The sequence below is a fragment of the Hevea brasiliensis genome, chromosome 4, assembly GCF_030052815.1.
Source record: "Hevea brasiliensis isolate MT/VB/25A 57/8 chromosome 4, ASM3005281v1, whole genome shotgun sequence".
In the NCBI taxonomy this organism is placed as follows: Eukaryota; Viridiplantae; Streptophyta; class Magnoliopsida; order Malpighiales; family Euphorbiaceae; genus Hevea; species Hevea brasiliensis.
This window is the reverse complement of record NC_079496.1, coordinates 112238117-112251412: the sequence shown is the minus strand read 5'-3', so window position 1 is coordinate 112251412 and position 13296 is coordinate 112238117. Positions and strand designations below refer to the sequence as shown.

The following is a 13296-nucleotide window of genomic DNA, read 5'->3' as shown; positions in this document are numbered from 1 at the left end:
TAAAATTATATTATAACATTTTTATATTTAAAATTTAGTAATTCTTTTAACAATATTTATTTACAATGATAAAAAATTAATCATATTATAAAATTAATAAATTAAAAAAGTTTAAAATAAAATAAAATTTTAACTATATTTTATTATATTTTTTTATTTATGAAATATGAATTTTTTTATTGTTTAAATTAAAAACTTATTTTACATTATTTTCAAGAAAACATGAATGTTTTTTTAATGCTTTTTATTTTTTATAAAAATAAAAATAAAATAAAATTTTATTTGAAAATAAAAAATGTATGATTATTTATAACAATTAGTAAAAATCATTATTTATTCTCTCCCTGAAATCTTATAAATTTTTTTTTAAATTAAGACTCCATCTATTATGAAGAAAATATTTTTTTTAAAAATATTTTTCATATTTTTTAATATTTAGGGTATTTAAAAAAAATTAATTAACGAAAAATATTTTTTTATCAAAAAGAAAATTAAGTTATTTTTTTAAAAAATAATTTTTATTTTTTTAAAAAGAAAGTCATTTATTATTTTTTAAATTTTTATTATCTTATTAAAATATCACCACTCTTATACATGCATAAAATAAATATATATTATTAATTTAAAATTATAACTAAATAATAAAAAATATTTTCATAAAAAATATTTTTTATTTTTCATATACAAGTTATTTTTCATAAATCGAAAGTAGTCTAAATAAAATAAACTAAATATTTTACGAGAATTATGATATATGATTTTAAATTAATAACAATAATAATAATAATAATTTATATGCTTAATAATAAAATAAAAGGTTTTTTTTTAAATATATGTATATATATATAAACATGGACATAAGGGAATGTGGAGATGAAGTTGTGCATGAGTTTCTATGTCTAAACGTGTAAGACAGTTAATTTCAGGTCAGGCATTGAAACCAAAACTTCTATTTGTAATTTTTCATGCAGCCTAAAAATTATCATTTAATATAAATCCAACTTTATATAAAAATAAATTTAATAACTTTTTCAATTAAATAGTTATGCCTAAATTTATATATAACAAACGTAAATATAAATATTTAATTTAAAATTTATTATATTTATTTTTATATAAAATAAAGTTTATGATAACGAATATAAATATTTATGGTTAAATCAGCCTATTTAATTATTTAATAAAATTTTTTTAAAAATTTTATTTATTTTATAAAAAATAATTTATACATCGAGAATATTTTTTATGAAAATTATTTTTTAAAAAATTTTTTTATAAAAATATTTATTATTATTTAGTTATAATATTAAATTAATGATATGTGATTATTTCATATATATATATATATATATATATATATATATAAATAAAAGTATTTTCAAGATTTAATAAGTTTATAAAAGTTTAAAAAATATGATTTTCTTTTTTCAAAAATAAGTTATTTTTTTGAAAAATAATTTAATTTTTTCTTTAATCAATAAAATGTTTTATGTTTATAAATTTTTTTTAGTGTTTTAAATGCTATAAAATATGAAAAGTATTTTTTAATAAAATATTTTTTATAAAATAAACAGTACCTTAATGTTAATATAGGGAATTAAACTTAAAATCTCATAAAAAAATATTTAAAATTAAAATAAATTGAGCTAGCATTGATATTTATGTGTTTTTTTTTATATATTTATTTTTTTAACATATATCTAATATTTCATAAATATTAAAAAATAAATTATATATTTATAAAAAGAAATTATTATATTACTTAATACTTTTATATAAAATTTAAAAATTTATATAAATATAACTTAATAAATGTTAAAATATTATTTTAAATAATTAAAATTTAATTAATTATAATTATTTATATTAATAAATATTATATTTAATTAATTTTAAATTAATTTATATATATATATATATATAATAATTTTAAATGACTTATTAATTAAGTTAATGGCTCACTGATTGAGTTATTAACTGTTTCACTCGTTGACTTCTAGGGATCAACCTCCAGACCAGATACTGATTTAAATTCTGGTGTTGATGATGGCCCATTAAACTGAGTGGTGGCAACCATATAAATTGATGTAACCTTTAATTGACAAGGCAATTGATCATTCAGAAACTGCTTTTTCTTTTTTCTTTTTTCTTTTTTTTTTTTTAATCACATTCCAAAAAGAGAAATGGAAGTGATTAACTAAGTTTATCCTAATTAATCATGATTAACTAACAATGATTTCCTTTTGTCTCTTCTCTTTTCTTTGAAAGAAAGAAGCCATCTCATCATTTCATTTCCTCTAAAAATAAAAGTAACATGCAAATAAACCATTCCATTTATTAAATTTGTGATTTATTTACTAATATAAATAGAATTATACATGAATTAGTTTGAGCAGATTCACAATATTTAGAAATAATTTTAAAAATTATCATTTGTTAAGTGCTCATGTTTTTTACAGGCTAATATTAAATATTTATTTGATAAATAATAATTTTAATTTTTTATTATTTAATGAAATTTATTTATATTATTTAAAATTTTTATATATAATAAATTTTTAAAAAATATTTTCAATAATAATAAAAAAGAGTGGCTACAGTCTAGTTTTTGAAAGCCATTGAAATCAAATCGAAAATTTCCATTTTTTCTGTGGGATCAGATCTGAAATTGAATATTCGATGAGGTGCTTTAGTTTTAGTTTGATACTCATCAACTTTGACGAGGATGGGTCTCCATCCTTAGCCATGTCAAAAGTGAACCGAGTGTAAGTCCTCGTCTGTAACTAGGGCTGGTTAAATTAAAAAATTGAATTGAATCGAATCAATTCAGTTCAATTTATTCAATTTTAAAATTTAATACATTCGGTTCGATTTTACATTATAAAAATTTTGATTATTTTGGTTTGATTTAATTTTAAAGAGAAAAAAAATCAGTTAAATCGAACCGAATCAAATAGTAATTTATATATTCAAATCGAACTAAATTGAACCGAATCGATTTTTTAATTGATTTATTTTTATGAAAAATTTATGAATTATATTTAATTATATATATATTAATTATTTAATTTCATTGATTAACGGTTATTAGATTCAAACCAAAGTTAAAATTAGACCAAATAACTAGAAAATCAAGTCTAAATTAAAAATCAATCAAAAATCAAAACCAATTGGTTTAAACGGAATCAAACCGAAATATAATGATTCGATTTGATTGATTTTTTACTAATTTTAGTTCGATTCGATTTCTAAAATTTAAAATTTAATTTTTATAATTTAATTCAATTTGATTTGATTCGATTCGAACCAAATGCTAACCCCTATCTGTAACTAACAGCCGGAACTCTCTCTTGTACATTTATCTACATCAGTCAATACAATTCTCATTATGTTACTGACCATGTCTACTCTCACAAACTTCAATTTAGTTTGTTTTAGAGAATTTTTTTTTTTCAAACCTAATATATCATAAACTTAATATGTAAAATTTATAATAATTTTTTTAACGATCACTCAATTTTGTTAATTATTTAATTAAAGTCGTTATATTTTAATTTAGTTCAGTAAAATTATTTTTTAAATTTTTTTTATTATACTTAAACTTTTGAGCCTAACTCAAAAATTGACTTGTTAATTACAAGTGCTTAATTAATATATAAACCAGATTAGCGTCAGGTGTTCAAGCTATGTGAAATATTTGCTATACACACCCTTCACCCTTCCCCCGAAAAGAATCTGGGTTTTGATACTACTTAAGCCTTTGGGCCTAACTCAAAAGTCGACTTATAAGTTATAAATGCTTAATTAGTATATAAGTCAGGTTGGCATCAAGTATTCAAGAGATATGAGATCTTTGCTCTATATACCCTATCTTGCGTGATTTTAAATCATAACAAATTTATCTCAAACCAAGTTAAATTAAAAAACTAAAGAAACAAACAAAATTTATCTCCATATTATTTGTTAAATTTACTAATCCCTATCTTTAAAAAAAAAATTGAAGAAAAAAAAATTATTCTTAGTAAAGATGTAATTTTTTTTTTTTATGAATTAAAGTCACATATTATATAGAAGTTTTACCGGATATTTTATTAGACTTTATTATTTTTTTTTTATATTACATAGGTATCTCCAATCTAATGAATCAAGACTAATTCTATTTATACTGGGTTAACCCACTAAAGAGTAAAGTGCTATTAATGGGCATCATTTCCATCCACGAGGATCGAATACTTAACTTTGCTTAAAGGATAAGAGTGTTAAACCATTTATACCAAACATCCATTGGTTATTGATTATAGTTTAAGTGATTGCTAGACGAATGATTTTATTAAAATAAATCGAAGTATAATAACTAAAATTAGGCAAGTAGCAAATTTCAGTTATTACGGGTAAAATTTATTTTAAAATATATAAACATCATATGTTTATATTTTTTATCATGGTAAATCAAGTGTAAGCAAAAATTTTTCTTATTTTAGATCTCTCGTTTTAAAAATTATTGCACAATTTTTTTTTTATATAATTAACTATGAATAGGAATTGTTTCTGTGATTATATGTATATATATGCGTTAGCTGGATTGGGTCACTTTCATATGTAATGAAATTATTTTATCCTAAATACGATTAATGCATTATATAATTATTATTTTATTATATTAATTTTTTTTATATAACTAAAATAAAATAATAAAATTTATAATCATAATTTCATTATATTTTTTATCACATCATAAAAATATTGTAAAAAATTTGATACTATTAAATTAAAATTTATTAATATATATAATTTAATATATAAACAAAAAAGGACTAAATAATTGCGATTTATTATTTTGAATTTAATCCTCATAATCAATATTTATCTAAAAAGTAGTACTAAAAAAATTACTTTTAGATATAAATTAATGGATTTATTATTAAATTAATCACAAACAACATGAACGGATCTACTTTTAATTCATTGTGAATGCCTTTTAACAATGAGAGTTTATGTATCGAACTAAAATTATTGCAAATACATCCTCTTAACAATTAACTAAAAATTAGCGGTAAATTTAAGTCATCCCTTTAACTCTTGTCGCTAAAAGATATTAGTATGAATTAATGATCATCTCGTTACAATTTTATCATTAATATTATTAGCGACGATCCATAAAGTCATCACTAAAGGTAATTTTTAATAGTAATTATTTCTTAATGTATATATTAAGAAATAGGATTTGCATCTTAAAATTTGTTTAAAATTTATATTTATTTACAATAAAATATTGTTTAGACTAATTTTATGAGCATCTCAATTAATTAAAATGATTTTGAGGTTTTAGCGAACATTCTATTGCAAACATGAGCTTCTCATCGATGAGAATAACTATTTATACTCATGTACAAGATAAATAAAGAGTAAAATAGCTTAGTGAAAATTACAACAGACAGTGTGACGAACTAACAAAATTAGTTATATATTTTATAGATTTAGCTATTAAAAAAAATAGAAAATTTTGCATAAATTTAATCCATCATGAATCTAAGATATAAATATATAGGACTTACGTATTTAATCACTATACATTTTATATTTTAGATTTATAATAAATCAAGTGCAAACGAGAAAAATCCTATGAAATAAATAACAATTGATAATGATTAATTAAATATAAAAATTATATTAAATTATAAATTATATTTTTTTAATATAATTAATTTCTTCCTGAGATTTAAAATAAAATTTTTTATTGGCTTGAAATTAATCTTAATATTCTAAAATTAAAACGCATTGATAAAATAATAAAATATGTTAAACTCATTAATAGTTTTATGAATTCTGGTTTTCAATATAGATGAACAATTGAAATAAAAATTATTTATTTGTATTTTTTAAATTATGAAAATTTAAAATTTATTTCAATGTAATTTATAGTTTAATTTTTTATTTCTTAATTTTTTTTCATAAATTATCAAAAATTTATAGTTTATAATATTTTTAAATTATGAAATAAAAATTCACACTTATTAATCTATTAAATCATAAATTTTTTACTTTCTAATTTTATTGTTTAGTAACTATAATAAAGTTAAATATGTAACACTAAAATTATAGCAAAATTTATGGTATAGATCAATAATCATAAACTATCATAATAAATATTTACATTATAAATAAATAAATTTATACGGATTCTTTTGTAATTTCCTCTTCTCCTTATATTAAAGATCAATTTCCTCTTTTTATAATAAAATATTATTTTCATAAATTGTTTCAATTTATATTATTTTTAAAAAATTAATCTGACATGCACACCCTATTCCAGTTACCTTCTCTACTATTTGAAAAATACACACACATATATATATATATATTATGTAAAAATAATTAAATAATTCAAATTAACATATAAATATATTATATTTTTTGCACTATTAGGGAAATGTAAAAAAATTTTCAGTTTCTTATATGATTATCACAAGTTTGACTCATAGTGCAGATAGATGTTCAAATTAATAGTTAATTCATTATTTTATATTTTTTTATATATAAATAGTAAATAAATTTATTATTATAAAAATTTATTCTAACCTTTTCTTTTATAAATATAGCATTCAAAATTTAAATTTCAATTTAAAATTATTGTTGACTTCAATATAAAAAAAAAATTCCAATTGAGAAAATGCGTATTCTAATTAAGGTCTATCTTAATTTTTGAATAATAAAAATTATTAATTATTTTTAATTAAAATAAAATTAAAAAATTTAAAGAATATGATGAAAAATTATTTAATATTAAAATTATTATTTTAATTTTTTAAGTAAAAATACTATTTAATTTTAATTATAAAGTTCTGTCTTTTTTGTTTTCATTTAGTCCAAAACATAATTTTGATATTATTTAATTCTCGATTGTAGTATAAAACTTTATTTAATTCTTTTATTAAAAAATTGATATTATGAATTAAATATTAAAATTTTATTAAAACAATAAAATATATTTTTATATAACTGATTCTTATTAAAATTTAAATTTAAAATTCTTATTAAAATTTAAGTTTAAAATTTTATAAGTATTGTTAACTCAAAATACATTGATAAAATAATAAAATATGCTAGATTTCACTGGAGTTAAATTTCTATATGAATAAGATTTAATTTATCCTGTATTTATTGAGAAGATTTAATTTAATATATTTTTAATTTTTAATTTAATTTAATTAATAAATTTTATTTTATACATAAATTAATTTAATTAATATTTTTTTTAATATTAAAATATAATATAAAAATAATTTATTTAATATTTTAATTATACAAATTATATAATATAAAAATAATATTTTAATATCATTTTTAAAATATTTAATTATTTTATTTAAATAATATTAAAAAAATGACTTTTATTAATATTAAAATATTAGTTTTATATTATATAATTAATTAATTAATTAATATATCAAATAATTTATTTAAATAAATTATTTAATATTTATTTTTTAATGTAAAATATTATTTTTATATTATATAATTAATTAAAATAGTAATAATTTTTATTTATTTTTTATATTTTTATATAATTAATTAAAATTAAAACTATTATTGTTTTCATTAATAATATTAAATAATAAAAATAATATTTTTATTTTTATTAATTAATTATGTAATATAAAAATAATAATTTAATATTTAAAAAATAATTATATAATTATATATTTTTATTAATAAAATTAACTTAAATATAAATTTAAATTTATAAATTAAATTATATTAAAAATTAAAATTAAATTAAATTAAATTTCTCTAACAAATATAAAGGTAAATTGATCTTATTTCAATTTCTATATTATCTAAATTTTATTTTAATTTTTATGAATTCGGGCTTTCAACATAGACTGACATGCACACCCTAATAAATGCCACTCTGCCTCTCTCGAGACCAGAGTCCAGACACAGCCATTTCTTTTTCCTTTGTCTGCTCTCTGCAGTGCTTGTAAATTGTAACAGAGTCACAACTCCACAAAAACCATGGCAGACGCAGCAGCATCGCCAGCTTCGATGTGGGGTTTCATCACCGGCTGGTTTACACCCGCTTATCTTTTCTTGTTGCTTAATCTGGTAATCGGCACCATTGCCCTCACCTCCCGTTTCGGTTCCAACAGAAGAAAGCAAGAGCAAGAGCAAATCCGACCTCTTGCCAGATCCCCTTCCCTCTTAGAACGAGTCAAGTCCATCAACTTATCATTCTACAGCTACCCACGGCCTCACTCAGAAGCGACTAACGACTCGGTACACGACACCGAACCAGAATATACACCTGGGGCCGGGGTTCATCCGGTTCAAATCGAACGAACCCCTTCATTCTTAGAACGTGTGATGTCCATCAAGTTGTCCTCTTTCTCCAACTTCCCACCACCTCACTCAGAAGGGACAAACGACTCAGTACACGACACCGAACCAGAGTACACACCCGGGGCCGGGGTTCACCCGGTTCAACTGGAACAAACCCCTTCATTCTTAGAACGTGTAAAGTCCATCAAGTTGTCATCTTTCTACAACTACGCACCGCCTCACTCAGAAGCGACAAACGACTCAGTACACGACACCGAACCAGAGTACACACCCGGGGTTCATCCGGTTCAACTCGAACGAGCCTCTTCACTCTTAGAACGTTTAAAGTCCATCAAGTTGTCCTCTTTCTACAGATCCGAACCAGAATCTGAATTTGTGGCTGAACCTGAATCGGATTCGTATGAGGATACGGGCCATGCATCCGTTACGGAATTGGAGCATCAGGTAAAGAGAAGTAAATCAGAGCCCAGGGTAGCGGCAGAGAGGAAAACACCAGAGAAGATGAAGAAATCAGCGAGCGAAAGAGAGGTGGCTGTAGAGGAAGACAGAGAGAGCGTGGAGCGGAGGAGGCCAGCAACGATGAGGATAGAAAAGACGGTGTCGTTTGGAGACGAAGGGGTTGACGCGAAAGCCGATGACTTCATCAACAGGTTTAAGCAGCAATTGAAGTTGCAGAGACTGGACTCTCTCTTGCGTTACAGAGACGTGTTCAAAGGAAAGTAGAAAATAATTAAAAAAATAAATATTTTGAAAAGTAATCTCTTTTTCTTTAACTTTTTCTTGGCCAGTCTGCGTTTACTTTGGTTTTGCCTGTAATGTAACTAAAAGGGATTCAGCCGTGTCTGCTGCTTGGTCTGTACAAAAATGCAAGGGTATTTTGGTCACTTGGATACTGATGGAAATGGAAGTGGAAGTGTGGAAGATTAATATAAAGCCTAGATGATGCGCAGGCGCAGCTGGACTCCTTGTCTAAGTGCGGATGCACAGCGGAAGCAAGGGGAAGAAGAACGGTGTAACCAAAGCGGAATGACAGAAATGACCCTACTATGTATTTGTTGTTTTGTGTTTTTTAAGAATTTGGTTGATTATCCACTTATTAAATGTAAGTTTTAAATTTATGATTCGTCGAATTTAAATTAGTTATATTAAATATTTTTATTTCTTAAAGTAATTATATTTTGAAGTCTTATATTTATTTTTATTAATGTATATATTTTTATGAAATCATTATTTTATAAAATATTAATATTATTCTATGTGTATATATATATATATATATATATATATATATATATAAGAAAATATAAAAATTTTATAAAATTTGTCAACTTTGAACTTTTAGTTTTTGAAATAGCATATTCTTCCGCTGATTACGGGTGATTAATTATGTTGATTTCTTAGCAGATTATGCATCTCATCGGTTAGATTTCTCACAGCAGAGCTTTGCAATTGATTATATTAATTTTAAGTAATTATATTTTTTAAAATATTTTAAAAATAAATAATTAATATATTTAATAAAAATAAATTATAAATGTATTTATTATTAGAATGATTAAAAAATATTTAGATAAATTAATTTATAAATATTAAAATAAATATTTTTTTAATTTATAAGTTAATTTGATTGGTTTTTAAGTTAAAATAAATATTTTTTAAAATTTTTTAAATAATAAAGAAATGAAAAGAAAGTTTTAGTGCAAAGTGGGGACCATTTGCATTACGTGGCTCCTGTACATGCATAGGCTGCGATGTGATAATTTTTCCAAAACAAGGGCTGGAATCTTCATTGCTACTTGAATTTATTCATAAATGAAAATGATTACAAAAGCTGCTAAATTTCTTAGAAGAAATCAATTTTTACTTGAAAATTAATCATATTATGGGTCTGTTTTGGATGGTTATTTTAAGTTTTATTATTTTTTAAAAATATATTGATTAAAAAAATATTAAAATTAATTTAAAATTATATTACTGTAATAAAAATGCAAAAATAATCTGACAATTTTTTTTTAACAGTATGTCAAATAATAATTAAAAAAATAGCTTCTTAATTTTATATTTTAATAGAAATTTATATAGGAAATTAGAGATGTGAAAAAATAATATAAAAATAATTATAAATCATTATTTAATTTCTCATTAAATAATTAAAACCCTTCTTTTATAATTTATGAAATAATTAAATTATTATAAATATATAATGTACTAAAAAATAGTATATTGAAAGCATTTTATAATTTTTCATAGTATGAATATTTTAATTTAAAAATATAGTAATTTTAATTTTATAAAATTTATTTAAAATTTCACTCATTTGAATTACGTTTTATCAATAAAATTGAATTTATATAATTAATTAAAAATTAATATTTTTCAAATCAAATTATTTTATAAAATTTATTATTTAAGCTAAATAGAGTGATATCTATCTATTTTAATTCATGAATACTAAATTTTAATTTTTAACTTTATTTTCATTAATATTAAAATCGAATTTTAATTTAATAATACAATAATAATTTTCAAAATTTAAGATTTTCAAGTCTTCATGAGATTTAATTATTAAAAAGAACAAAAATCATCAATGCGAGACGACCCTATGACTATTTATACTGTGTGCCAAAGGACGGTTCGTCTTAGGTGAGGATCCAATGAAGGGTAGGTTTTTGGCGGTCAATTAGTCAAAGAAAGATACTCTGCTGCCTCGTAGATTGCCAGTGACAGGTGTAATGTAATAATGTGTGGGTTCGTTTTTCAACTAATTTTATCTTAAGAGGGAGAGTTACACGTATTTTAAAATAATTTTTTTTATAAAAATTGTGTTATAATTAATAATTATAATAATATTTAATAAAAAATTAAGAAATTATTACTTTCTTTTAAAAAAATTAATATGGTAAAATAATACTATAAAATACATACATGTCTAAAATTAGTGAACAAGTTACTTATTAAAGATAATAATAAATCAAATATTTATAGATATTTATTTGATTGAATTTGAATCAAATAAAATTAAATAATTTATAATTAAATTTAATATAAATTTAATTAAAAAAATAATATTTATGATGAGTTTAAGTTTTATATTTTAGATATTTATTATTAAATTTATTTATATAAATAATTAATTAAATATAAAATATATATTTTCATAATAATATTTAGAAATTTACATATATTATATTTTAAATAAATAAAATTTAATTATTTTATAAAATTGTTAAATTTTTAAAATATAAATTATTTATAAAATATTTTTATGTTGATTATTAATTAAAAAATATATAATTAAATAAATTTAAATTTTTTTAGCAATAATAATTGAGTTTATGATAAATTTAAATAATTGAAAATAAAGCAAGAGTCTTAAAAAATGGTGTAGAAGATTAACCACAGCCTTTCGAAATGTTGTCTGGGTGGTGTAGTTGGTTATCAAGGCTAATCTCACACACTAGAGGTCCCAGGTTCGAACCCGGCTCAGACATTTTTATTCATTTTCTAGGGATTGCCCGGCCCATTTATTGATGTTTTGGGTTCAATTCCAACTTCAAACAGGGTGGTGCTTTCAATCCGAAATTGATTTTTGCCCCTCAAGTTATTTATTTATTTATTTTTCTCTTTTTATGTTGAAAAATTAGGGATAGTTTACAAAAATTCACTTCATATTTAGAAAAAATATAAATTATTTTAAAATTAAATAATTAAAATATAATTAATTCAGAAAATGAAAATTAAGATAACATGTTTTATGTTTTTAATTGTAAAATTTCAACTATTATTAATTTAATCTTAAAATAATATGATAAATATACACATTTAAAACATAAATGTTATTTCATTTTATTTTTTTAAATTATGTTTTTAATTCTTATATATGATTACAATAAATTAATAATTATATCCATATTTCAATAATAAAACAAATAAATAATATTTATATTTATTAGCTGTTTTACATATTAAACAGTAATAATTATATATAATTTTATTAAATACTTATGATATATTAACTCAATAAACTAGCTACCTGCAATACTATTAATTGTATTAAGCAGCTAATCGAAACATGTCTTTAATTGTTTATTGCTGAAATTGAGTTGAATGAGCAGTAAATGAATTGACTAAGATGGGTATACTTAGACTTTGATCAATCATTACTGAAAAGTTAAAAATTAATCAATTAGTTATTTAGTCTTTTACTCTTATATATTATTTTAGGTCGTTATTCTTTCTAATATGAAACTCTTGACACTCTCCTTTTTTGTGACAACCTGATGTCTGGTTAACACTTGAACATTAAAATCATTTTTTTAAAGCTTAAATGCAGTGACAATATCGAAAACTTGAACTTGAAACTGAAATGAAATTAAATTTTGGCCTAACCTATTCTAATACCATATTACGACATGAATTTAATTGATTGAGGTGAATTAGTCATTAGTGGATCGAGTCAATAATCTGTAAAATTGTGAGATGAGTATACTTGAAAGATCATAATTAACCAATTAGTTAATTAGTCTTCAACTCTTATATACCTTTTTAAATTTGAGATTATTGGGAATTATAAATTTATAATATATATAAAAGTAAAGGGAAAATAATGAAAAAAAGTACATAGTTTTACGTTGATTATCTAAAAAATAATATAAAAATTTATTATTGTTGAAATTTTTATAATTTAATTGGTTACATTAATTTTTAAATTCAAATTATAATCAATTAAAAGTAATGTAATTCAATAAAAAAACTGGGCAAATCAATAGCATATATAATTTTAAATTAATTAAAAACAATATAACAAAATTATATATTGGCAAAAAAAATAATTATCAATATTTTAATATAAATGAATTCTCATTAACTTGGAACAGAGTATAGGATTTGCTGGCTCTATACATTGTGAGTTGAGAAATTTGTTCCTTATGCATTTTATCGTTTATACGCATTCTT

The 13296-nt window shown here is 20.8% G+C and overlaps 1 protein-coding gene across 1 annotated transcript; it reads left to right on the top strand.

The window, feature by feature from the left end:
- The first annotated feature begins 7900 nt into the window (after positions 1 to 7900).
- LOC110642887 (pathogen-associated molecular patterns-induced protein A70) lies at positions 7901 to 9507 on the top strand. The gene has a single exon (XM_021795104.2). It carries the CDS (start codon positions 8017 to 8019, stop codon positions 9061 to 9063), a length of 1047 nt encoding a protein of 348 aa, XP_021650796.2. The 5' UTR covers positions 7901 to 8016; the 3' UTR covers positions 9064 to 9507.
- The last annotated feature ends 3789 nt before the right edge of the window (positions 9508 to 13296 follow it).

Bases quoted from the DNA above. Each gene is read 5' to 3' on its own strand.
- LOC110642887 (XM_021795104.2), top strand. From the start codon at position 8,017: ATGGCAGACGCAGCAGCATCGCCAGCTTCGATGTGGGGTTTCATCACC.